Here is a 27371-nt window from a genome sequence, read left to right as displayed (position 1 = left end):
TAGTCTTGGTTGAGACCCAATTTCAGGTTTCTAACATTTGTTTTGTTTTACTTTTTTGGGGGGATGTTTCAGTCATTCCAAACCCGTTTTTCATCAAATAAACTTTGAATTCCTCTTAAAATGGTATGCTCTGTACTATATCATAAGTGTTTTCTTGGTATTTTGCAAAAAGTTAAAAGCCCAATTCTCATCTCCACCAATACTGTACTATCCCTTTAACCATCACTTTTCATATCATGAACATTGTCATAATCACCATCATCTTTCTAATCATTATCAGCACCATCGCAACAACCATCATCTTTCTCATCATTACCACCATCATCATGATCATCACCATTATAACCTTACTTTTCTCATCATCATCATCAGCAGCAGCAGCCTAACTGATACTATCATTCATCATTGTAATTTACAAATTGTATATATTCTTCATAGTCATAATTTGTCATTTTAATCCTCATCATTACCATCATCATTCCCAGAACTATCAATGTGATCATGATTCTTGTTATCATCAGTCCTATCATCATCGTTGTCATCATCATCATCATCATCCAATTCATCATTATCATCATGTCATCATTGAAACCATCACCATCATCACTGCAATTAGACCAAAATCATTCCTCCTATCTCCTGATTTAATCCTCATCATTACCATCATCATTCCCAGCACTATCAATGTGATGATGATTCTTGTAATCATCAGTCCTATCATCATCGTTGTCATCATCATCATCATCATCATCCAATTCATCATTATCATCATGTCATCATTGAAACCATCACCATCATCACTGCAATTAGACCAAAATCATTCCTCCTATTGGAAGTTGTTACCACCATCAATGTTCATTCTGTCCCCGAGTCGGTCTCGGTCCTTCTTACCTTAAGCCCCTTGGCTCTGTTGATTGCCCTGAGTGGCCTAAGCACCCTGAGAACCCTCAGGATCTTCACAGCAGAGATCTTCTGACCTCTGTGGAGAGGGGGAGGGGGGGGGGGGGAAGGAGAGCTAATAAGTTTGTGGGAAACATATCTCATTCAACAAGAATGAATAAGAAGATTCACTACTGCACTGATTTTCACTGTGACGATCAGATTGAAAAGAAAAGTATCACAAATCGTATTCTGGATAGTGAGGGAGGAATGAACTGATGTGAAATGTGTTTCATTTCACATAAATGGTCATACAAACATATCTGTTACTCCTTTCACCAAATCTGACACAATCACAAATTTTGAATAAGACTTAATTGCCTCAGTGATATATTTCAGATAATGACTGGAAGCTGTAATCTTCACCTTTGACATCTTCACAACAAAACTGACAGACTGACATACAACAAACACACACAGACAGGTAGGTTTAATAAACAAGATAGAATACATTTCTTCAAATATGTAGGGACATACATGTCAGTCAACTTCAAATGGCAGATGACAGCAGAAAAGGAGAGCTTTAATTGCAAACAGAAAGAAAGGACTGTGTACATCTATGGCTTTGACTCCACTTACCTGAAGATTATTGAAATGTACGCTACTGTAACAACCAAAAGATCCAGCAGATTGAAAGAATTACGACAGAAGGCACCTTTATGGAGTACCAGTCCATAGGCAACAACCTGGAAGCAAAACAAAACAAAAAAAATTTTCAGGGAAATAAAGATTCTAAAATAGGAGTTTAATTTCTGTTATTTTTATAATCTAACTACATAGAACAAGGTACAAATACCTCAACATAGACAAGTAGGGTTATGAAGTAGAGTTAAACATTTCACATGCCCATATACATTTCTCTATAACTTCTAAAGTTATGAAACTAATTATAAGGTGATCTAATGGCTTTATTCTAAAGACGTGGAACAACTGGTCTGGTGGTAAAAGTGCAAAATAGTCAAGAAGAATGTAAACCATTAGATGTGCCTTCCGTTGAAAAAATTACAAAATGATCAAAGACAGAACCGGTAGTCATGTACAGTGATAGTATATTCCTTGATGAATCAGAGAATAGTTTAATTGCTTACCTTTAGTAGAATTTCAATAGTAAATATTGTTGTGAATCCGTAGTCAAACCAGTTCAAAATCTGTTGGAGCAAGAAAGACAAAAACAGGATAAATAGCTGAACTGATAAATTTCTCACTGTGCTATCTCCAACACTCAATTTCCTGGTAGTTGGATATACCATGAGGAAATACAGTGAATTTGAATGTCGTCAAAGTTCAAAATTTGACTTTCTTCTCTTAAGTGTACATGACTTTCAGAGTACAAAAGTTATTACACTCATGCTACATATTATGCAATCAACTTGCGACATTTATTACAACACAGTCCTCAAGATGAAATCTCTATAGTAATGACAAATATGTGGTCATTGTGTTTAGTTACACCTACAGATAGGAATACTCCGTGCTCTACAGTTTTCTACCCCAGAGAGATCCATAGTAACTGACTGTAAAAGTGGATATTTTCACGTGACTAATTTTTCACGCTTGGCGGGGTAAGAAGGGTTTCACGTTTTTTTAATTCCGCAGAATCAAACATCACGCACAGGAACATATGGCTAGCAAAAATATTCGCGTGCTTTTATTTTCACGGTAGTTCCTGGTTGCGCGAAATGCATGAAAATTTCAACACGGCGAAAATTTCCATTTTTACAGTAACCCTTTATGTGGCAGGGACTTTGATGTGTGTGTACAATGCTATCACATTTTCCTAGCCAACTGGCACTCAATGCATGCAAAGGGTTCAACAGCAATGTTATGAATGCTTACATGACTGGTCACCATAGTAGCCTGATAAAGTTTGAGAAAACATTGCCCCCCCCCCCCCCAAAAAAAAAAAAAAAAGAAAAAAAAAAGAAAAAAGAAAAAAAAAAAAAGAAAAAAGGTGATTTGCCCCCAAAATAAAGACTTTTAAACTGAACATTTTAAATCAAAATGTTAACATCTCAACCACACCCTGCACAATTTTCAAGGTCTAAAAATGTTTCAAAATTCAACATTAGTTTATATGAAGCAAGGTACTGCAATGATTTGAATACGCCTATGGTGTTTAAATACCTTAACTCCTTTTTAAACTCTTAAGCATCTCAACTTCACAGCTCAGTATCTGAGAATACTAGTTGTCTCTGTTTGATTGGGGTCTTCCCTATCATTTCTGGTGTAGAGTTTTGGAATCAATTGGATCAAGCCATGCATGACTAGGAAGCTTTGCTTGTGTATAAAGATTTAAAGATATTAACACATGGCATATTGACTTATGCCTGGAAACTTTACCAGGCCTTCATAGCAACAGATCACACATCACCCCTTGTAAGGTAACATATGAATGGAGTCAAAAGGGTCTCTGACTAAGATCCTGCTAGGATTGAAAGCTCAGGCCCCTCACTCCATTGGCTTGCCACTATTGGGTAAAGCAGTTTTCAGCAGCTTTTTTGCTAACATGTGAATGGCAGAATGAAAGCAAAATCACAGTTGAAAGCCCCAGACATTGGTATGAGTGTATGAGAGGTAGGAAAAGGGTTCCACTGACGTTATTTCGGGTTTTGGCCTTGTCCAACGGATCCTCAGCTGCCAACATAGCACTGCTGACCAAGATCAGGACTAGCACCACGTTGGTAAAATAAGGATGGTTGACTATTCTATGGCATAGACACCGGAACCTGAACACAAAATTTGATATACATATCAGGAATTGCATGACATTGACATGAAATGGCAGATATTCATAGCAAGATAAGAACGATAGACTTCTCTGTAGAAGTAACATCAGACCTAACTGCATGTTGGAAATAATTATGGATAGTCAACTATTTTAAATTTATGCACTACTGTTAGCAGCATTTTGATACCATAAGGAGCGTTGAGAATTCTATTGTATAAACAGTGAAGATTGACAAGAAAGTGATGAAGCCGGTAGTCAATTCCCCTAACAAGCAGACAATGGCAAGATAAGTATTGATGATTTTCCAAGTAACATCTTGCACAGCTACAATGTAGCTAGGACCATAATGCTAGAGGGGCAGTTACTTGTCTTAAAGCAGACAAAACCATAGCAAAGTTCAGGTAATTCCTTCAAAAAAAAAAATCTGAAAAAAAAATAAACAAAAAACTAGGCATTAACCACAGAAAGCACAAGTTTTTGAAGATGAGAGTGTTTGCCTGAAACAGGGCATGAATGTCAGATGGCAATCATGAACACATCTGTAGATAACCTGATTATAAGCCTCCACACGTTTTATGTTTTGCGTTTTTTTACTAGCAAACGGGATACGTCTCAAGCTTCAGTCTACCTCCTGTAAAACACCAAAAGGTCCTAACCTTAGTTTGCAATGCACTGAGGGGACACATGCTCTCAGAGACATCTTAACAAAACTGCCAGAAATTTTCGCTACAAGAGAGGAGAACCACCAAAAGTATACAGCAGTGATGGGAACACAGAATGCTAATTCTCCCCTCTAGTGTGCCCGGTTCATACCTGTTTGTTGTAGAGAATATAAAAAGGGAGTTTGTTTTGGGCATAGGTTGAGTCTTGGTGGGTATGTTGAGTTCTGACAGTCTGCGGGGTCTCGCTGAGGCCGTCGTCAGCGTCTCCACTTCTTCCTCCTCCTCGTCGTTTTCACCCGGCTCTTTCAGCGACTTCTTCACATCGTCTTCATCTATCACCTGTTGGTGGATGTCGGGACAAAGGTAAGCAAATGTTATATACTTCTTCGAGTATCATGTGCCTTAGTAACTACTCCTAAACAATGTCGTCATGCTACTTATCTTTTTCCCATTAGTTCATCACAAAAAAAAAAAACACAACAGCACAATACAAAAAATATTTAAGAAAATCAACTCAGTTCCAGAAAGACATCAAGAGCATTTTTCATGAAAAAGAATATGCATACATAGATAGATGGCTATAAATATATAGACATAATATAGAGAGAAAGATTGATGTATAGACAGATAAATAGATAGATGTATGAATATAGATGGACAGATAAATAGATACAATGTAGATATATATCAACCAGTATACATCATTCAACAGTGGCAGAAAGAAAAATGTACTGTCTCTTTTATACAAAATACATGTATAAAATCATGAAACTGCTGCTCATTATCCAAGTTCAAGACTGCTTGCTTTTTTTTTTTAATAATCATATCACTTTAAAGGACTGCAGTATATCTAACACCTCTCAGTGCCATATATTTAAAGATAAAATAGAGCAAGCTTTGCAAAGAAATGCAAGATATACTGCACTTTCATAAATTTGCTGTTGTAGCTTTCTTGTAGCTATGTGTTGTTGTTTTTTTTTATATATCTGAAGGCATACTTACATGAGCCTTTTCTTCACTGTCTGTTGATCTGCAGAAAAAGAAGATTGATAAACAGGTGATATTAGCTTTTTGTGTGCTTTGAGTATCAAAAGACACAGAAAACCCATAGCTTTGTGCACATTGTCAAAAAAGTTCCTGGTATAGAAAGGGTTTAACAGATAAAAGGCAAATGAAGGACAGAGAGAAAGGAGACAAAAAATTAGATTCACTCTTTGAATACAGGAAACAGATGAACCAAGTAATAAGGCCTGTCAGAATTTACATCTTGGAGGTGATAGGTATATTTACCTCCACCAAGGGAGGAGGTTATGTTTTCGTTACCGTTGGTTTGTTTGTTCATTTGTCAGTTAGTTTGTCCGTGTGCAAAAAAAAATGTTTAGAATGATACAAGTACCAGATGATTAAATTTGGTAGTGATCCAAGAATTTTTGGGGAATTTATGAAGGATTTTTGATATCTCAGCAGGTAGGGTCAATGAACTTGGGAGTTCAGGCTGCGCGTATTTGAGGTTTGCATGCGCGCACTAAAGTGCGTGCTCTGGTTTCTGCTAGGGCGAGGCACACTGTGCAATTGAGGGTTTATGATGTAACAAAGGCTTCTATATTGGGAAATCAGGCAACATTCAGCACACAATGCTATAAGTACGTATGGGTGGAAATCACTGATATCTCTATGGAAGAACAAGATCAGCGATGGAAATGAGCTGCATGCTTGGCGGAGGTCTGCGCTCTCAGAGTACTTCTCTAGTTATTGATGCATTCATCCTCTCTGAGGTCCTGTTCTCTAAAACTTTCCTGTCAGTGATGCAATCATGTGACTACATGTAGTTGTAGCCAAACAAGGAGAGGCACTTAGTATCTATGCAGAATTCTGTTGCATCCAATAAGCTACAACAACATTCACCGTCACAATTGCATCTGGAATATTTCATGGAAGTGGACCCTGAATACTTCATCATGTAGTAATTCTAGATCTGCAATTGTGATTCTAAAGAATGAATTTTTTGTTGTTCAAGGAAGCAGTTCCTTTCATGAAAGAACTGTGGAGTGAGACTATGTTCTGATGAACTGCAAGTTCTTGCATACCTTTGGGTTTTTTTCAATTACAAAGACAACAGATCAAAAAAATACATAATAAACTTGATAGAGCTTTTATTATAGCACACATACTGTACAATGTAGCTGCACCTAAGCTAATGGTCCTCTCAGAAACAAATAAAACGTGACTAAAGACACTTTGGTGAAGACGTAGTTAAAGACAAATTTGTTTCTTTATCATGCATCCCCAAACTGACAAACTTAGCTAAGAAAAATCATTTTTGGCATGACTATACCATGGGATTTCATTAACATCTCTTCTAATGGGAAAAGTGACATTACAGTCTATTCTGAATTAACGGAAAACTTTCTTTGCCAAGTTTATTTTCATGGGACAGGATTGGCAAGCAGCTGCAGCAGAAAGATGATAACTAAGGATGGCTTTATCACAGTTTCCAAAGGTCGTATCTGAATTTGAATTGTCAAAATTCATATATCTGTGAGTACTGTACAAGTGGAAATTTTCATGTATTTTGCATGAAAATAAAAGTGCATAAATTTTTGTACTTCTCATACGTTGTACATAACAACTTTAAATGTTTTGATTCCACAAAATTAAAAACCTGCAAAATTTACAATGTATCTCACCCAGCTGAGTACTAAATTACATGCTCAGAAAAATGTTTGCTTCTAAAAATCAATTTCATGATATCTATTTTTCAGGAGACGACCATAACTGCTGTACTCACTTGCTTTTGTGATTGAGAGACCCGTCGGCCTCTTTGCTGAATACTGCCTTGCGCTTCTCTTGCAGTCTCTTTGGACCGCGGATGACCCCCTTGGGGTCAACTCCAGGGGGCAGCTGCTTGGAGAGGTCAAACTCGTTGGCTCTCCGGATGGACTTGTTACGCTTCTCCTCCTCCTTCTCCTTCTCCAGGGCAGTGAGCGACTCCGCATCGGCCAGGTTGTCGACGGCGATGGCCAAGAATACATTGAGAAGGATGTCTTTGGTTGTCAGAGTCAAGGAAACAAGCTCAAAGCATGATTGTGTGTGGCATGATAGATGTATTGCACTCAATCAAATACCAGGGTAATGTACATTTGTATCTGCATTGTGATTAATTATGACAAAGCTAAGAGACAGAGGGGATACCAATTCACATGTTAGCTGCATTAACTAGATAATATGAGCCTTATCAAAATATCACAAGAAGTCTCTTTACAAAAAAGTGACCATATTTACAAGCCCTGTATGTCACACAATGAATGCCACAATTTAAAAAGGTTACAAATTTGTTTTCTTTAATCTTTATTTGGTCAAAACTAACAGGTATGGAATATTCATTTCATACCCAGATAGCCCTAGTAACATATCCTAGACACCTTCTTCATCAACAGTGACTACACCACATTTGGTCTCCACATTAATCATAACTTTTTGTTCAAGATATTCGTTGTACGCATAAGAAACGGAGTAAGGTCAAGCTTTCCAATTCTAAAGCCTCTGTTATGTCATCAATAATTCAAAGAAACATGAGTTTGTAGTCACACTACGTATGACATAAATTTAATGGTATTTACACACAAACACAAACCTAAAAACAGATACACAGCTGTGATCTGTGCACAATTTGGGCTCTGGATGAAATAATCTTCATATGAGAAAAGGGATACAGTTTCCGCAGATGTAGAGTATGATGAAGTATGTGCTGGCCAGAATGCCGATAGAGTTGACACCTCCATAGGCCTGTATCCCATCATACATCACCTCATTCCAGTCCTCGCCGGTTAAGATCTACAGGGTGGGATGGTAAACCAATATACAAATAGTGATGGACAGTCGATCAATCTCATACTAGGAATCTTTTCAGGCATTGTATAATACCAAATACTGCACAATCGCAGGAGGAATTAGACGATACTCTGCTCTGCAAAAGGCATTTCACATAGCGTTTGGCTGCTGCTGGCAGACAAAGTTGTGATCATCCAAAATGATTTTTCTTCTGTGAAATGCTGTGTCTTAGATATAAGACGATATATACATAGTATCACAAAATCATTTGTTCTTTCTTCCAGGATTTTTTTGGCCTCATTTTCAAAAGCCCTCTTTTTGCAACCCTCTCTATACAGTTATTCATACATTTGATCTACTCATCACAATTGCCTGAATGCAGATAAACAGACAAACAACCATTTCTATACCCACCTATCTTTCGATCAATCTAGCAATGTATCTTTCTATCTCTCTATCTATATCTATCTATGCATTTATCTATCTCTCTATTTCTCTACTCAAATGTCTACCTGCATCTACAACATATATACTTTCTATCCATCTGCCATCATCAATTTATCCTTTTCACCTTTTATCTATCCTTTCATCCATCTGCCTGTCAAGCAATTTGTATCAATCTATCTCTATATCTATCTATCCTTTTATCTTTTATCTCTATATCCATCCTCCTGTCTTTTTATTCAATTTGTTTCAATCCATCTCTCTATCCTTTTACTCTCTGTCCATCCTCTTTATCAATGTTTTAATCTATCTCTCTATCTTTCCTTTTATCTCTCATCTCATTATCCATCTATCTGCCTGTTTGTCTATTTTTGTCAGTCTGTCTATCTATCCTTTTGTTTCTCATCTCTCAATCCATTTACATGTCTATCAATCAATTTGCATCAATCTATCTATCTATCTATCCTTTCATCCCTCATCTCTCTATCCATCTGCTTGTCTATCAATCACATTTTCATTGTCATTGTCATTATCAATCTATCTCTCCATCTATCCTTCTGTCGCTCATCTCTCTGTCCATCTGCCTGTTTGTTTGTCTATTTGTATATGCGCCAGTTGGATATTTCTCTACCACTTCTGGCCTGCACAAGGTCCGCTCACCTGGAACACTGTAAAGAGAGACTGAAAGAAGCTATCAAAGTTGCTCCTGGGCTTCAGTTCGGTGCTCTCAAAGTTGAAGTGTCCGCCAAAGACCTGCATCCCGAGAAGGGCGAAGATGAGGATGAAGAGGAAGAGGAGGAGCAGGAGGCTGGCAATTGAGCGCATACTGTTCAACAAGGATGCCACGAGGTTTCGAAGGGAAGTCCAGTACCTGATGGACACAACAAAGAGCAGGAAGAAAAAAAACAAAGACAGAAGAGGAAATCATGAATGACTACTCTTTTTTCTTCCAGAAATGTGACAGACCAGTGGCCTACAAGGCAAATATATCATCAAAGATGTCACAAGGTTTCAAAGTGGATCCAAAACCTTGTAGGCCATCTAAAAGTCAAGTGGAAGTGTGAATTCTGTGCCATCAGCAAGAATGCTTGAAGGCTTTGAATACATGATGTTGGTATAGAAACAATTTAAGCAAAGACAGTGATGTAAAAAATGTATTGATGCAAGACTTATACTCATGGTCACACATGCCATATGGTACAAGAAGCTACACTGTATAACACTTGACCTAACAGAGCAGTGTAGAAGATGAGTTGCTTTTATTTTGAGATGGATCCCCATGGACCCACAATGGTAAGTATACTTGCTACTTGTTCTGAAAGGGTTAAGCCCTAGAGAATTTCTGGACAAGATGTCATCCATATTACTGTCCTACAGGGCTACCGACATTCATCCAGCAAAATGAGGGAGACTCCAAGGTGTAATCAGACATATGCTGGTGTGTACAACATATGTGTCTCAATGAGTGAAAATAATTATGAATTCACAGACATTTTCATACTAGCTCTTATATCTTGACTTTGAAGAAAAGGAAATTTTCAGAAAGCTTTTTGCAATATCAGAGAGACTTATGTCAGCAGACTCTGCTGTCCCTTTACCAGGTATAAGAAGTGGATGACATGTCATCTTCTGGAAGCTGACTGACGGAATACTTGGCCAATACAAAATGAAAACAACATTAAACAAAACAAGTTTGTATAAAGTGAATCAAGTGGCATTAAACAGAAACAAGATAAACAACAAAGTGACACCAAGTGATAGAGACTGGACAAAGGAGGGAGGGACTGTAACAATGCGGACCTGGTAGCTTTGAAAACCCTGAGAAGTCTGACACAGCGCAGTACGCTGATGCCGATGGGCGGGATGATGGAGGCGTAGATGAAGACCACCTCGATGATGCTGGAGCAAACGACGAAGCAGTCGAAGCGGTTGAAGAGCGAGACGAAGTAGCCCTGGAGTCCCAGGCTGTACATCTTGATGATCATCTCCACGGTGAAGATAACCACAAAGCACAGGTTACCAAAATCTGGAGAAAAGAGTAAGGGAACAATGAGAGTTTGATTGCAAAATGGAGCTAAGCACCATTCTTAGAAATTTTAAAGTAAGTCCATCATCAGACAGATCATGAGAAAACTTTTTTGGTGATACCTCTCTTGAACACAGCAAAGAACATTCTTGAAGCCATGACTAAATTATCCAACATTTTCTTATTATTTTCATATCTTTTTAGCAGCATTGATTGGAAATATCTTAATTCAACAAGAAGGAAGTTAAGTCGTTCTGCAATCAAACTCTTCAAATACAAGTCTGGTGTTGGTTTATTACCTCTTGCTGTGGTTGCCACTGGCTAATTTTATCTTTTAACACTTTTACCTGTACACCATGGACAGTCATCTTTGAAGGCCCCACACAGAGGTTTAGCTGCACGAATCCATCCTAACATTAATATATCTGAATCAATGCATCAGTAATCAAAGGCCCTGCATGTATTTGCTTCTGTTTATTTTGTAGGGGGGGATCACCTAGAAGGGTTGCAACTTGTTTGCTGGCACACTGATTTGTATTGCAACCCAGTGAAACAGTGATAGTCAGTGTATCAAGCTGATGTTACCATCCACTTACATCATAGCTGTTCAGTGAGTGTTGTTAATAGAAAATGACATTCCAACACCAGTCATCCCAATATGTGGTTCTTTTCAAAGGCACAAATCAGCCTCCAAGACTGGAGACCGTACTTAAGGAGAGCCATTTACCTATGAAGTCAAATTGCTCCAATTTAAGCCAAACAGTTTTTGCACTTTCAGTGCACTTGACAATGACTTTTGATACAAAAGCCACATATCTATCTAAAGGCACAAACAGAGGAATTTGTCAAGTTTCACAAAACAGCCTTCCTGCAGTATGTACTTTATAACTGAAGACTGCATTTTGCTGTTACCAAGGAATATAGTAGAACTGTGGTATATGTTAAACTCAGAATATGGACATGGTGGGTTCTTAACCCTATAAGTGCCATTGTTTGCAATCTCACCCCACTCTGACTTTGTGTCAAGTTCTAATTATGGATTCAAAATGACTTTTGGTGTGCATAAACCACGCAATGCACTTATTGAGGGGCATAGCAGACAAGCATGTAAGCACTTCTGTGGGGAATACCACGTATGCTGTGATGTACTAGAACATTATCTGGAGTATTCTTCGCTGTCAATGATTTCTAAATCGATACCCACGGCACTCCAGCTTCAAAAGGGCTCTCGTTCTGCTTCAATTGCAGAGTTCCGTTGCACAATCATCGTCAAAGATGTCGGCCAAACTTTCCAGGGAGTTGACACAAAACATTTTCTTTTTACTTTTTTTCTTTTTATCTTATTTTCTATGCAAACTGAAGTCAAAAATCTTACTTTCGGTCAAATCTTCAGAAAATACACATGAAAGGTATATCTAAATATTTTAAAAAAATCTGATTTCTCTGACAGAAAATCTGATTTTGCTATTTTTAACGTAAAAAATCTTAGTGAATCTGATAAAATCTTACTAGTTGGCAAGTATGTACTCGTCATAGTCTATTTATGTCCGTCTTTAGACGACACAAAAAGAGCAATGATGTCATTTTTCCCAAAATCCATGAGATATGGGAATAAAGACCCTACATATCTGTCACGGCATGGCAAAGAAGCGATAATGAAGAACGCCGCAACAGTGGATCTCAAGGTGCACCTGTCCACTAAGCATTTGGCCCATCAATTATTGGCCACTGGAACACCTGCGCCCATGTATTTCTCATTACTGTGACAATGTGTCACTGATCCTTAGGGGAACACATATAACTCAAAAAAAAAAAAAGAGACAAATTGCACGTCCCTCAAATGTCACCAGGAGATGCCCATAATCCGTCGCAAAAAAAAAAGAAAAAAAGAAGACCTGTCTACAGCAAGGATCAATCAGAAATAGCCCAGTCAGCTTCAACACCTATCCAATACCCGCCACAATGTCAAACACGGTACGACAAGCGTAAAGTCCTTCAAAGACTTCGAAGAAGAAGAAGAAGAAAATGAGGGAGATGGAAAGGTCTGGGGATCATCAACTGTAGATCGCCCTCAACACTTCATATGACAGTTTATTTTACCACTGGATTCTAAACTCTGAGAGGAAGAGGACTCGGCTGTGTAAAAAGACTGGCAGTTATAATGGAGGCTGGTGATACACTAAACAGTTCTGCTACTTGTGAGTCATAAAGGTTAAAACACTTCTACTACAACATTGCTTTTGGTGGATTGCACTGATGATCAGTAGCTCTGTTCATCATCTCGTCGCCGGTCACACGAACCGACGAATCCCTCAGGTTTGCGTAAGAATGACAATTCGAGAAAATCGCGTTTGAAGTTAACCCATTTTTGACTTATGGTTGCTACACTTTCATGTCTATAATTTCCAATTATTTTTGTAGTACATCAGACTTCAATTCTTGCTCTAACTTGTGAAGTTTTTATCGAATTGTATTGTTAACAAATAAGCGGGAAATCGTCAAAGAGCTGCATGCATGTATTTTCGGTCTGCAAAGAACGTTGTCATTTTCCATGTGTGTCCATATGTACATGTACATTGAGCGTTGTTATTGTCAACACATGTATTACATAGTACGCGCACTGTGCGCGCGGTCAATGAACTGTTGAATCTCAAAAACTACACGCAAGTCAATGCGCACTGATTCGTCGGTTCGGTGACCGCGCATACTAGTACGCGCGGTCACCGAACCGTCGAATCGCCTGATTGTTTAACACACGTGTCTATGGGGAAAACAAATAATTTTCACAAATGGAATTACATACTTCTACAAAAGTGATAACTACGTAAAAATTACACCGAATTACACACTGAGAATTTCAGAATATGTAGTATGGAATGTCTACTATCGAAATGATTGAAAATCTCAAAATCGAAAATTTGACCCAAAATCGAGTGATTTGTCGGTTCGTGTGACCGGCAACGATCTGTAACCCCTTTTCAGGTGCTAAATTACCATTAAATCGGATGTTTTTAATCATCTCTGGCACCACGTTAAAGTAGTATTTTTTTCATGTACCAACTGATTTTCACCTTATTTCTACAAGCCGGAAATTGCCGAGCTTCGTTTGAAATAAAAAAAGTTTATTTCATGGTATACACTTGTGTAAAGGTGCCCTTCTTTACAATTCATGTATCACCATATTACTATTAACAGGACTTCATCTATCATCAGCCAGGTTACTCAGGGCCAAGAGCTGACAACCGTCACTAGTAATCTAGGAATTGAAGAAGGGACAGCTAACTTTCTACAGCAGTGCAGCAAGTTAATGTTAAAAAAACTAGAAATGTCGCTACAGCGACTGGTTATACCCCCGCAAAACAACATTTCATAAGCTTTGGTCAAAACAACATTTCATAAGCTTTGGTCAAAAAACTGAGGAAGTAGTTAAATCCGCAAGATCTTTCCTTGATCTTCTGCCATTAATATGCCGTTACCATGGCAACGTACTTTCGGGTACTGTCGAAAAATGCGTCTTGCACATCTACAACCAAAGGCACACATCTGTACCAAGTTTCATGGAAATTGGGCAAAAACTGAGGAAGTAGTTTGCAACACAAAATTTTCCATCATTTTGGCTCATAATATGTGAGCTGTTACCATGGCAACATACTTTTTGTCACTGTCAAGAAATGTGTCATGCTGACCTATATCCTAAGACAAACATTCAATATGAATTCCATGAGAATTGGAAGAACACTGATGAAGCAGTTTTGCCATGAAGCATTTTGCCCTACATTTTACCAATAACATGCCGTTACCATGGCAACGCACTTTTTGCCACTGCGGAAATATGTGTCTTGCACATTAACATATTCAGATGAACATCTGTACCTAATTTCATAAAAATTGATCAAAAACTGTGGGAGGAGTTCGCGACGCAAGATTTGTACCCATTTTTGCCCATAATATGCCGTTACCATGGCAACGTACTTTTGGGTACTGTCAAAAAATACGTCTTGCACATCTACAACCCAAGGCACACATCTGTGCCAAGTTTTATGGGAATCGGTTGAAAACTGAGGAAGTAGTTCGCGACGCAAGATTTGCAACGGACCGACCGCCCGACCGCCCGACCGCCCGACCGACCGCCCGACCGACCGCCCGACCGACCGACCGCCCGACCGTCCGCTGATTCCTATATACCCCCTTCAAACTTCGTTTGGCGGGGGTATAACAAAAAACAAAAAACACTGACCCATTACGTATAGATATCATGCATGCTGAGCACTATTATTCTATCTATGAGACATCTAGCTGTACAAGCTAGGGTGAATGTTCTACAGCTAGAGCAACTCACCTTGGAAATTTGTCAGCCATGTTGGCTGGTTGTAGTGCTCCGACGCCAAAATGACTGTATTGAAGAATACCATGACGATGACGATCCAATAGAAAGCTTGCGACTTCACTGCCTGGCGACACAGCCTTCTACACCTTCTATTCCATCGTCTCAGTTGTCGCCTGTTGTGGTGCAGGACAGTAGAGGGCAGTGTGTAGAAGACAAGTTGAATCTTACTTTTCACACGCATACAGCTGTAGCTTATAAGACTACACACTCCATGATTGACATTTTCTTCTTTTTTTTCTTTGCTTTATACATCTGAGACTGTCTGTCACTTCTTTAGTCTGTATCAACATTTCTCTAATTACAAATTCTTGCTCTTCTGTTTATAGCATCCTGTTCATTCCAGTGCCAATCAACATCCATAACTGATTTGTTTCTCTGTTTGTTTGTTTGTTTGGGGGTTAATGACATTTTTTACAACACCTGGGCCCTGTTTCATAAAGCTGTTTGTAAAGTTACGCATGACTTTATGAACGACTTAAATATGGCAAACCAAGGGGGTTTCCTAATCATTGCTAATTTCAATAGCTAAAGTTGAAATTTGCAGATGATAATGATTATTCTTACATGTTAGCACATGTTTTTAATTGAAAGTGTATTTTTGCCCCATGCAGATGAAGGTGTATTGACGTACAGGTGTACTTTGTCAAAACGTAAGGAAAAACTAAATGGGCACACATAATGGCACTTCATATTCCAGGTGTTCGTAAAGTCATGCGTAACTTTACGAATAGCTTTATGAAACAGGGCCAAGATTTTGCTTTTACTTTGCTCCACACACTAACTACACTCACAAAATCCCCAATTGGCTTTAACCTGACTCTGTCTGCCCACTATTACAGCAGTCTTCACACCCACAAACCTATTTAGATCTTCTCACACAGTGACATGGACGGAGGAACGTCCATTGTACCTCTCTTTCTGCATCCACTGCTGCTGTGGGATTTCGCTGCTCCCCATCTCTTCCGACTTCTCATCAGAGTCCGACTCACTGAGCGGTTTAGGAACTACAGTAGAGGAAAAAAGAAAATGTTAGACATGGGAGATAAAGATATATCTTCAAAGTGTCAGATTTTATTTTATTTTTCTTTGAAGATGTGGAGCAAGATCACACTATCATGATTACAGATTTGGCAGGACCTAATCCAGGCTGGTTCATCAGCATATACTTACCTCATGAAATCTTGGCTTACAAAACTGCATTCTTTGGCAGAGCAGATGAAGCTGACATTTTGACTAGGGTTTCGATTCGGGGTTTTCCCCTTGGCTCACAAAATGGAGTGAGAATGATGTTTTCCACAAACCTGAGGGAAGCTCATTCATGTTAAACTGTATTTCTTACACGTACGTCATCGACATGCTGTTTCTGTTTTGCTCTAAACATGTTTGATTTTGGGGGTTTTGGTTTTCTTGATAAACTACTCTGACCTCAAGTCCTACAAACCCAGTTAGTGAAATGTCCCACATTTGGCAAGACAGTGCTTTGTTAGCCAAGTACATTCGTACGTTCTGGGTGACGCATTCTCGTAACTTTTCCGACTGAAGTGACCTATATCATTACACCCGAACACCTGATCCTCTTTATATTTTCCTCTACCACAACTTCTTTGACTACTTCGAACTTCTATGCAGACGCCCTCAACAGTAAAACAATGACAAAGATTTCTTCTTCTTTTTTTTGAGTGAATTCACTATGACATGACACCATCACTTGTCATGTGGAAACGTGCAAGAAACTGACAATCTCAAAAACAACATCCCTTTTCCCATTTCACTGAACATTGAACTAAGGTTTCAAAAGCAAAAACAAAAATGATAATAATAATTATACTGAAAATAATCCAGTGTGGATTTCCTCAGTAGCGAACTGATCAAAAGACAGCGAGAGTGCGGCTCACATTTTCATTTCCTACATTAAACATATCGTGACATCAAAAACAATAACATTCCCAGCCGCAAAGAAAATTTAACCCACCCGCCTCCAAAATGTGAAAACCCCAATGGTGCCCCCCACTCCTTGAAGGAATGAGTTGATAACATGTATAAGACCTTTTCTTCTTCTTTTTTTTAGTTCAAAGGCAACTGCAAGAGACATTCATTAGCTCTTGATTTCACTTTACCACAGTCAAAATTCTTTGTATAGAATGGAACATACCCTGTGGATGTCAAAAGGCTTCTCTGACTGGACAATTTGAAAAGTTCTGACAACTGGGGGTTTTCTATCTGATTTAGTATATTCCTAGAGCTCACAAACTGGACTTACAGAAACAATTTTGCAAACTGAAGATGACACATATGGATGAGTCTTGAATTCAGGAGACGAACAACAAACTTTGAAAATTCTCTGGATGTGAACGTGGTGGTGGTTTGCTGGCGAGAGCTGCAACTTAAATCAAGTTAAATTCGACCATCTTGGGTCCATCTCTTCAAGTCTGTTTGTCTGTTGGCATACAGCACACATCTAGTCCACGAAGTGCATGTCTCCACTTTTGCTACAAACACTCCATCCCATTCCCTCCAGCTACCCCAGCCTCGTTCTCACCCAAACAAACTTGATTAGGGCGCCGACATTGCCATTCCAACAATCCGTAAATGTCAGAGACAGTGTTAGGGCAAGTTAATTATCATTCAGGCGACATCTCACCACAAGATGGGTTGGGGGTGCAGAAAGTCAAGAATGTAGCAATGCCTAACTCCCAGAAATGTCAAATGTTAAGCAATTGTCCTTAAATCCAATTCCTACCATTTTGTTCAATTTGATTTTATTTTGTCAGTACAATTCACTTTTTTCTTGTAAGTGGTATTGCAAAACTGATACACATAAAACTAAAAATCTAGCAAGTTGATTTTAAAGTAGTAAAACTAGACCTCAAAGCCAAAAACAAAGTTCTCAGAAGGATTCAAATTCATCTCCCACAATTTAGAATTTGCAATACATCAAAGTGTCTACCACCACACTTGTCTGACTGATGTGATTTGTTGTGATAATGAATCGTTTTGGAGTATTTTGAGATCTAAAGGGTAAAATAATTTGGATCGTCTGCATACAATTTGTATTCCTAAAGCATTGTGCCCATTCAGTAGTGGGTAGGTAGAATGTTACGTGATGACCGATTGTGCCCTCGCAAGTACTTTCCATCAAGCTGCACGCGATTCACTCTTGCACGAAAGATCAGGGACAGTGGATATTGCTGAAGCACTTCTGGCGAACCTTTCTGGCTAATATTTCACACTTCCTTCATTACCCAACTGAATTTGGGTTACCATAGCATTATTCAACACATTTCTTACATGTGTGGATACATTTTGACCAAAAATTGACAGTTTCTGCAGGCATATGAGAACTATGTTTTGTCTTTAAGATAACTGCTTCAGAGATAATGTACTGGTCTACCAAAAAAAAAAAAATGGATATTCCACCAAATGATGTTTTCCCATACTCACCATCACCGAATATTAAAGGAATAACGTCAATTTAATAGATTCACACTTATACCAAGACAAAGTTGAAGGTTAACTAGACAAAAGATTAGCATTTCCTTAAATGAGTGTTTCTAATTCAAGATCGTGGGACATGAATTAAGAATATATTTCATCTCTGTGTTCACACACCTGAAATGCTGCTAAAGGAAACACAAAAACTGAACAGGATGAGTACAATCATTGACCACAGTCATGTTGAAATAAGTAGACTGCTTCACAAAATTCACACAAATAGTGGCACATACAACAACAATCCAAGATATACTGCTCTATTAGTGTTACCTCCGAAAATGAACATTTAGCAATTAGACCGAACATTTCTGAATAGAGAACAACAAAGTTTGAAGTGTTAATACATACATAAAACACATGATGCATCAGTAAGAACATTAGAGAAAGAAAGCCAGTGCATTGTCACAGAAAGATATAAGAAAGAAGAGTTTATAAGTCCATGGTAGAGCCCTTCATTAGCTTACTTGAAAAAAGAAAAAAGAAGAAAGAATGGTGGGGGGGGGGGGGAGAGAAGGGGGAGGGGTTGGGAGAAGGGGGGGGGGGAGAGGAAAGGGTCATGAGCAAGTCCCAATTGGGTAGAAACTGAAAAGTTTTGCTAATCAAGCCAGCCACACCCTTTCCAGCAGAATTCTCACTCTTCTTACTGAAGAGATGCTTTGTTTCATTAAAAAAAGTACACCAACAACGAACAGAAGCACGGAAGTACAGATTATTGCAAATAAACATCACACTTGTGAGACTGACTTGCACTATCGAAGATTTGTTGAAAGAGTGATAGAACGTGAGCTGAAAAACATCGCCCACTGCAAGTAGTGATTTACTTTTTTTTTTCTTTCTTTTTTTTTTTTTTTTGCACAGGGGTGATGTCAGTGCATGCACAGGCCAAAACAGACACAAGATGTACGAGCCAAGATGCCACTCAAAGGGTGATGCAAAACACGACAGTGCCGAAGAGAAGCACAAGCAATGAACAGTTAATGTGCAAGATGGGGTGCGATGTGGGGAGTGCATACAACAAGGGGTTAGAAGAAAATGCTCCATTCAACAAGAGACGTTCAGCACACACACAAAATACAGTGGTTACTAATCCACAATGGACAAACCTAGAGACCCTATAGCCCCCTGGAGTCCTATAGCCCCAAGAGCCCACAAGAGCCCCCAGAACCCATATCTTTACAAGCTACGATGGAGGACAAGTGTTTTAAGATTTTTGTGGCAGTAGGGAACAGTTTGTGAACAGGGTGAGTAATAAAAATTTGCTCCAACGTGGAAATAATCTACATTTAATCCTTCTGGTTTTGAACTACAGGGCTGGTAGGTACAGACAAAAATTTGCTGATACAGGCTTACTACTGTCCACAATATTGCTTGATACTTTAGTGAATGAAAAACAAGACTGATATTGAAAATGCCAATTTATATGACTGAACAGACTTTGGCTCATCTTTTTAATATCACATTGCTGTCACTGTCTTCCATTAAATAAGTTTTCCATCAAATATGAAAAACATCTGGATCTCTCAACACATGAAAGCACAAAAGTGAGAAGAAAATTCTTAGGAGTTTTACAAACATTGCTGGAAAACCCCTGAAGGTTTTATAAGATTTTGCTGCCAGTGCATTTAGAGAAAACATGAATGACAAAGAACATCAGTCGATGCCCAATGTTATCTCTTGATAAGCCCCATATATTGCACATGATGTGCCCTTAGCAGATATTAATGCACAAAACACAAGCACACACTCATAAACACTCATACAATACACACACACATAGACATACATACGCTCACACACATACACACCCACACACAAACAACAAAACACACTGTCCACTCCTTTAATGCGGCACGTAAATAATTTCCAGCACAATTAACCTTTCCATGGAGAGCTTTGAGGTCGTTTTCTGAGATGGACCTTCCATTTTCCCTCTCCCGTAATTGGGAACACGTGCCCAAAGCACGTTTTCTGAAATGACTTTGGCTGCCGCACGAATCAAACTGGACAGAATCGGGAAGGGGGGGCTGGGTGACACCACTTTAGTCAAAAGCGTCATCTTCCCTGGTAATAAATATCTGCTTTTAACATCACTGATATTTAAAGTAATACTGTTTTTCACTTTATTCTCATTACAATATTATCACACACAACCTTTAAGATATTATATTCTAGACAACGTATAAGGAGGTATCTCAAATATCTTCAGGTAAGAACACAACTACAAATTCTGAAGAAGAAAAAATGTCTGATTCAATCAGTAACTCTCCAGAAGTTTGATTTAAAAGATGAACAAGAATAAGAACTATTTTGATCTTTTCCCCCCTTTGTAAACCACTGTCCCCTATAAAGTACACTTCCTATTCTTGAAATTCATCACAACACATTTTTGCCAAAACCACCACACTTGCAGTTATCAAAAAAAGGATTTCTCATCATTTGAAAAAAGAAAGAAAGCAAAGATTTCTCATCATTTGGAGAAAAAAAAAGATAAGCAGGGATGCCAACCTTGTAAACAGCACTGTAGTATTCTGAGGATTGAAAAGGCGTACTCTTGGAGGAAAACAATATTTTTACCTTTCCTGCACTTGACATGCATAGTAATACAATTTGGGAAAAATAGTATTTTTGTAAAATCTGCAGCAGTTTTGGCTAGAACAGTACAAAATTCTGCAATAAAAGTAGCAGGTTGCATATCTGCATAAGGACTGATATCAATGCAAATAGAAATGAATGGAGACATGAAATGGCATTGCAATGGGCAGAGGTATTTTTTGCTGCAGTGAAGGAGGAGAAGGGATATTCAAATGGAACAAATTTACTTTAAAAATGGTACTGCAAAGAAAGTTGCTGGGAGGTGAAGTCTAGCAGAGTAATGGTCAGCTTTGAAACAGAAACATCCAGGGACAAATACCATCACAGGGCATTGCATTCTCCCATCTTTAAAAAAAAAAAGAATAAAAAAAAATACTAAACATTCTAAAGCTGAAATCTACAACATAGCAAAATGTTCATAATAACATTCCCAGCTGTTCCTTTTGTGTTTGAGCCAGGAAAAAAATAAGATGGGAGAAAAAAAAATATCATGTGACAAGCATGCAACATGACATGAATAATACCTTTGGTGTTTAAGGTACCCAGTCTTTTCCAGAGGACTGCGTGTGTCAAAGGTCACAAGGTGAGGGGTCAAGATCATGTCAGTTGGGTAGGTTAATGCAACAGGGGTGTATTATAGGTTAAAGATGGACCCAAGGAGAGAGTGTTAGGTTTGGTTAATGCATTCCATCAAATTACCAACATGTGCTTATAAATGTATATACATATGAACAGACATGTGAATATACTCATATTATGCAGATGAGAAGTGTATATAAATATATATATATATGTCTGCCACCAAGTCAAATACATTTGGAGGTGAATGTGTGTACTTATATGAATTCCTCCATATAGTAAGGAAGAGAGTTAGAAGTGAAAAAGCAAACTATTTTCTGCATTTTACACCAAAACTAGTTAGTACTTGGACTGCCAAAAGAATTTGGCAGTCCAAGAATTTTTATGGTTATTCTTATCTAACTTTCAGTATCATGTTTAGTAGCTATCTGCTCAACTAGTACTATCTGTGGATTAGGAACACTTTAAGACATCCATTTAGGGTGATGTGTGAGAAGTTTCACTCAAATGGAAATAGTGGGGGAGAGTTTACCCTTTTTGAAAAACCGCTTTTCTGCAAATGGAGGAAAATTGGCATTCAAATGAAATACAGTATTACTCACAATGAACATGAGATGAATTCTATTATCTATAACTTTTTCAAATGTTGAATACTTCACAAAATTAAAGTAAGTCAAAAACACCTGTCCCATACTGATTAAAATCAAGATTAAGCATGTAAATGTTATACTTATACAGTGAGTCAATGGGAGAAATTTCATCGAACTTGCATTGCTGTACTTAGAGATCAACAAGAGCATTTTGCTATACGGATATGATCACATCTTATCACCTTATCAAAGGCACTTATACAGCTTTATAAGAATCTTAGCTATACAAAGTAAACAAAAAAGAGTACAACTCCATTCTGTTACATTCCTGATATATCAAACATATGAGAATTTTAGATACTTGATGTCATTTTTCCCTGAAGCATAGTAATTCATTCAGTCATCATTTCATTTAATGAGTTGATGTTCTAGAAAGGTTTTGTACTTGTTGATTTCATTTATTCATTTCGTTTATAAAATATAGAATTTAATATCCCATATCTGGTAACAATGGAAAGATTTTCATTGTAACTGCTCTCAAATTTATGCCATTTTATTCTGCAAACAGATAGATGACAAGTTAATCTTTTTCTCCCAATTTCAAATTGTCTACAATGGAATAAAATCCATAATAAGTACCAAATCAGGGAATGGACACACTGGTTTCTGTAGGGATGGGTGGGGCATGAACAACAATCAGTAACTAAAGGGGAAAAAATCATTTCTTTTGCTGTCTGAAAAACAGGGAGGGGACATGAGATCAATGCTCTGGTATGTTTATTCGTTGATTTTTCAGGAAAGGGTAACAGAGGTAATTGCAATGATTGAGCAAATAGTGATGGGAAGGGGTTAAAAACAATGCTTGACTTTTTTTTCCTTCTTTTGTGGGAGGCAAGACTAGTTTCACATCTATGCAAGACAGCAATGCATAAATGCATAAACTCATCAAACCACTTCAGTGGAAAGTGTACTAGGACTTGGGTATTTCCTCTCTCTTTTTTTTTTTCCTTAGGGAAAACACACATAATGGTAGACTTCACAGCATTAACATCACAGATATCACTTTTAAAGGATGGGTCATAATGTTCATATTAACAAACTTTCAATTCCTCATGCTCCTACTCCAACAGTAAGAGCAAATTTGCACTCAATGCTAAAATCATTACTATACTTCACAACTGGATTTAAATTACTGATTGCTTTCCTAAAATGAAAGACAAATACTTGGAAATGTTTGCCTTTGGTTATGAGATGGTTTAACTAGAAGTATAATAATTCATAGATTTAAAAAAAAATGTTAAAAAAAAAATCCAGGTGATGCTCCATATAATATCTTTCATTTTAAACTTTCACCAAATGTTTTTCCTAATACAACTGTGTGTAAAATGCTAGATAGCTTACAGTGAATTAATTCCTCACAGTTAGATACTTTTTCTGGAATGTGTAAAAAAATTGTTGAACAGACATGGCATCCTGAATCTTTATCCTTCATTATCACTGTATTCATGGTAAATTAACATTTTGTAAATACCATATCTGAAAAAAAAAAGTAAAGTTAGTGTCCAGAACATCTTCTGTCAATGACCACTGCAACAGAAAATTTAATTTGAGAACGTCAAATAAAAATTCAAGAAAGAAATGCCAAACAGCAATACTTTCTGACACTACAAAGTTTACAAGCAGATGCTAAATCAAAACAAACTGAAGAAATCAATTCTATGGTTCCTGTCTTCACAAATTCTATTCCAAAAATATGCAAACTTACCGTGTTTGGGTGGCCCCTGATTTTGTTCACTGTCATTATCAGGGTCAATATCCTCTGTGTAAACAAAAAGAATGGAGGAAATAAACCAATGAAGATGATCATGTATAACATGCAATGACAAAAACTGCAAGAGCATTTTTGCCTTGTTGACATAGGCAATGTTCACATGGTCATGCACTAATACTTAACTTGAAAATTACCTCCTAACTACAGGTGTTCAAGTTGCATTCATAGGATGTTTATCACCAATAGAACTTTAGTTAGCTTACAATATGCTATACTCGATAAGATCCAGAGGCCCAACATGCATGACCCCATATCATACATACTCCAAGTTTATGTCACAAGTCTATAGAAAAATAAAAAGTAATAAAAAATTGATAGGGTCCTGTTCATAATATTCACTATATTTTTGTAAAAAGTTTTTCCAACTTATTTTTCTTGTATTTTCCCTCTCTTATTTCCTTTTTTTTTTGTTCTGTTATATGCCAAATTGATACCTAAGAACTAGCACTGAAAAAGACTTGCATGTGCTACGCCTGACATCCAGGATGGGTAAAAAGTTCCATCTTTAGTATACACGGGCTTGCTTTCATATCAGAAAGCTATTGTGGAATCATATCATATGATCTAGTTATGCTACGATTAGCAGCTATTACAACAGCATGCCCCAGAACTGAACACATTACATAACCGATCGCCATGGTAACAATACTGACCCGCCTGCGTGATCCAATCCAGGTATCCTCTCAGGTCCTCTTCTATCTGCTGCTTCTCTCGCAACTTTTGGAAGGCACCACGAGCTTTCGCTTTCTCCCTCTCCTTGGAAAATTCTCTGCAACATAAAGACAATCACGGTAATGAGAACACAACCCAACCACAATACAAAGCGGAGGTCACTTGTTAATTGCGTCTATGCTTAGACAAAAACACTGTGTGTTTGTGTGTGTGTGTGTTTGCGTGTGTGTGTGTGTGTCTCTCTCTCTCTTTTATAAGTATGAAATTGCTTTCTCATTCTTGGCTTGCATAACTCAATGAAACATAAACTATCTTTTGCCATGAGGAAAACGAGCACGGATAATTTGATGATTAAACAATATCTCCCTCTCTTTTTCCACTAACGCTCTTTTTCTTTTTCCTCCTCCTTTGTCTCCCCCTCTCTCTTCTATGGCGTACTGTATTCGCCGAATATTTCACAAGATTTTTATCTTCACGAATTTTGCAAGTCGGGTGTTACTCACGAATTCAAAAACTCACGAAAATATTAAGTCTGATCCCCCACATAATGCGACATGCACGCATGCATTCCTCCATTCACTACTGTACTCCACAACTGCAAATCTAACCACTCGCAAAATTGATGAGAAGTCCCGATTCCCCCCAAAATTAGACTCGTTAAATGTATGGCGGATACAGTACATTTTTCTCAATCTCCAACATACAAAGATTTTCTCGTTCTTGGCTTCTACTGCTGAAGAGCCATTCGGGGGGGGGGGGGGGGGGGGGGGAACCTCGGGTACAATATTTCAGTACCATCTACACTGCTGCCGGTATCATTTACTAGCACATCCATACATCATGTTCAATGTGCAGTCGTAGGCAGAAATAGAGCACACAACCCCACAAAGAACTCCAATGTTGCAATTAAGGTAACAGCACATACTATATGTAGCTTCCTTGCTGGCTGCCTTTATGGGAAGAATTCTCAACCCACATATCTGCATGAATGCTTTGCTGAAAACTTCACATCCAAAAATAGCTTGCCCACAGGAGAACAAAGACGGAAATTCTGTTTACAAAGGAAATGCGCAGTCTTCAGATTGCAACATGATTGAATTTACAACAGTTTTATTTTGTGTGTGTGTGTGTCTGTCTGTCTGTGTCTGTCTGTCTGTCTGTCTGTCTGTCTGTGTGTTTGTGTATTTGGGTGTGAATATGTGACAAGAACAGAAATAGTCATGTTCCAATACACATTGTAAATCAAAATTTTGTGCATGTACACTTTTCATGATGCATACCACCCTCTGCTGATGGTCTATGGATCATGTTCAATCACAGCTGATATTTGTCGAAAGATACCATAAGTCAACTGCACTCAACCACTAACTCTTAAATGTTTGATTTGATTTATCTGCAATTTTTTTGTGACATCTGCAAGTCTTTCACTGATTTGATTTTGTAAATTACTGGATTCATCAAGAGAAAGAAAAAATTAAATGTGATTCCTCAGATTACTGAGTTACTGAGGTATTCATAAAGGCAAACCTAAAGATGAATGCAACGCTGAAAAAAGAAAAATGGGTTTGAAGACAAATATGATATAATACTTGATATAAGAAGAAAGGAAAAAGAAAGGGGAAATACAAGCATACATATTGTACATACAAACAAGGCAACTGAGCAATCCTCAGAAGGGAAAATAATTCAGATAAACTGACTGCTTGGATTGCTAACTTGATGACAAGCTTGGCAAAGGGAGCTCTTAATATCTTCTTAAGTATCTTCATGTTTTTGTTGTTGTTGGATGTCTTAACACCTCTGTCAATTTAAAGGAGGGTGCCAAACAAAATTTAAGTTTACTTCAGTGAATAACTGGAAACAAAAACACATCGTAGAAGTGTCATTAATCCCGAGGCTGCTTTGTTTGCCCATATGCACACAGGCTGGAGTGTTTTCTTCGCCAACTGGCATATATCACTGGAATCTACACATTATGTAATTCTCAGTATCGTCAATGTGCAGAAAACTTCTGGAAAAACCTTGGTAGGCTAGCTAGGCTAGGTGCCCTGGTACATAAAAGGTTAAAATTGCATACTGTATATATATATTTAGCGAGTCAAAATTTTTGCGAATCGGGACTTCCCGATGATTTCGCGAGTGGTTATATTCGTGATCATGGAGTACACAGTACTGAACGGAGAAATGTATATGTACAGACATATCGGGATCAGAGTCAATATTTTCGCATGTCTTTAAATTCGGGAATAGCAGCTGACTCGCGAAATTTGCAAAAATAAAAACCCCACAAGATATCCAGCGTATACAGTATTAGAAAGACATGGTATAAAAGTTTCACATGATGATGATTATGGTAATGATATTCTTAATGATAATGGCAAATGTCTGTAGAAAATATTTCTAAATAGTTAAGGGCTATTGGCACACATCAACCTGCATTATATATTTTAAATGAAGTGTAAACTTTTTTGATTAGAAGTAATGACATCATTTGGATTGCAGAACTTTATTTCAGCAGAGGCCTATTTGAGGGAGAACTGATGGAAAAAAAGAGAGAAAGACAAAAGCTGGCAAACCTCAGCAGTCTATATATTGTAA

The 27371-nt window shown here is 37.9% G+C and overlaps 1 protein-coding gene across 1 annotated transcript in view; it reads right to left on the bottom strand.

Moving 5' to 3' along the window:
* The window catches only part of LOC140246255 (voltage-dependent L-type calcium channel subunit alpha-1D-like), a 91295-nt gene that overhangs the window by 44345 nt on the left and 19579 nt on the right, over positions 1–27371 (bottom strand). Inside the window, exons 5-19 of the mRNA XM_072325713.1 lie at positions 24755–24870; positions 24036–24089; positions 22213–22233; positions 15928–16021; positions 14970–15130; positions 10405–10630; positions 9265–9475; positions 8043–8163; positions 7118–7373; positions 5332–5359; positions 4481–4668; positions 3536–3665; positions 2028–2087; positions 1519–1625; positions 892–979 (exon numbers count right to left, since the gene is read on the bottom strand). Of these exons, the coding sequence (XP_072181814.1) occupies positions 892–979; positions 1519–1625; positions 2028–2087; positions 3536–3665; positions 4481–4668; positions 5332–5359; positions 7118–7373; positions 8043–8163; positions 9265–9475; positions 10405–10630; positions 14970–15130; positions 15928–16021; positions 22213–22233; positions 24036–24089; positions 24755–24870 (1861 nt within the window). The remainder of the gene's footprint in view (positions 1–891; positions 980–1518; positions 1626–2027; positions 2088–3535; positions 3666–4480; positions 4669–5331; positions 5360–7117; positions 7374–8042; positions 8164–9264; positions 9476–10404; positions 10631–14969; positions 15131–15927; positions 16022–22212; positions 22234–24035; positions 24090–24754; positions 24871–27371) is intronic.

This window comes from Diadema setosum, chromosome 2 (genome assembly GCF_964275005.1).
Source record: "Diadema setosum chromosome 2, eeDiaSeto1, whole genome shotgun sequence".
Classification (NCBI taxonomy): domain Eukaryota; kingdom Metazoa; phylum Echinodermata; class Echinoidea; order Diadematoida; family Diadematidae; genus Diadema; species Diadema setosum.
Note: the sequence above shows the minus strand (reverse complement) of the source record. Positions and strands in the feature narration are given on the sequence as shown.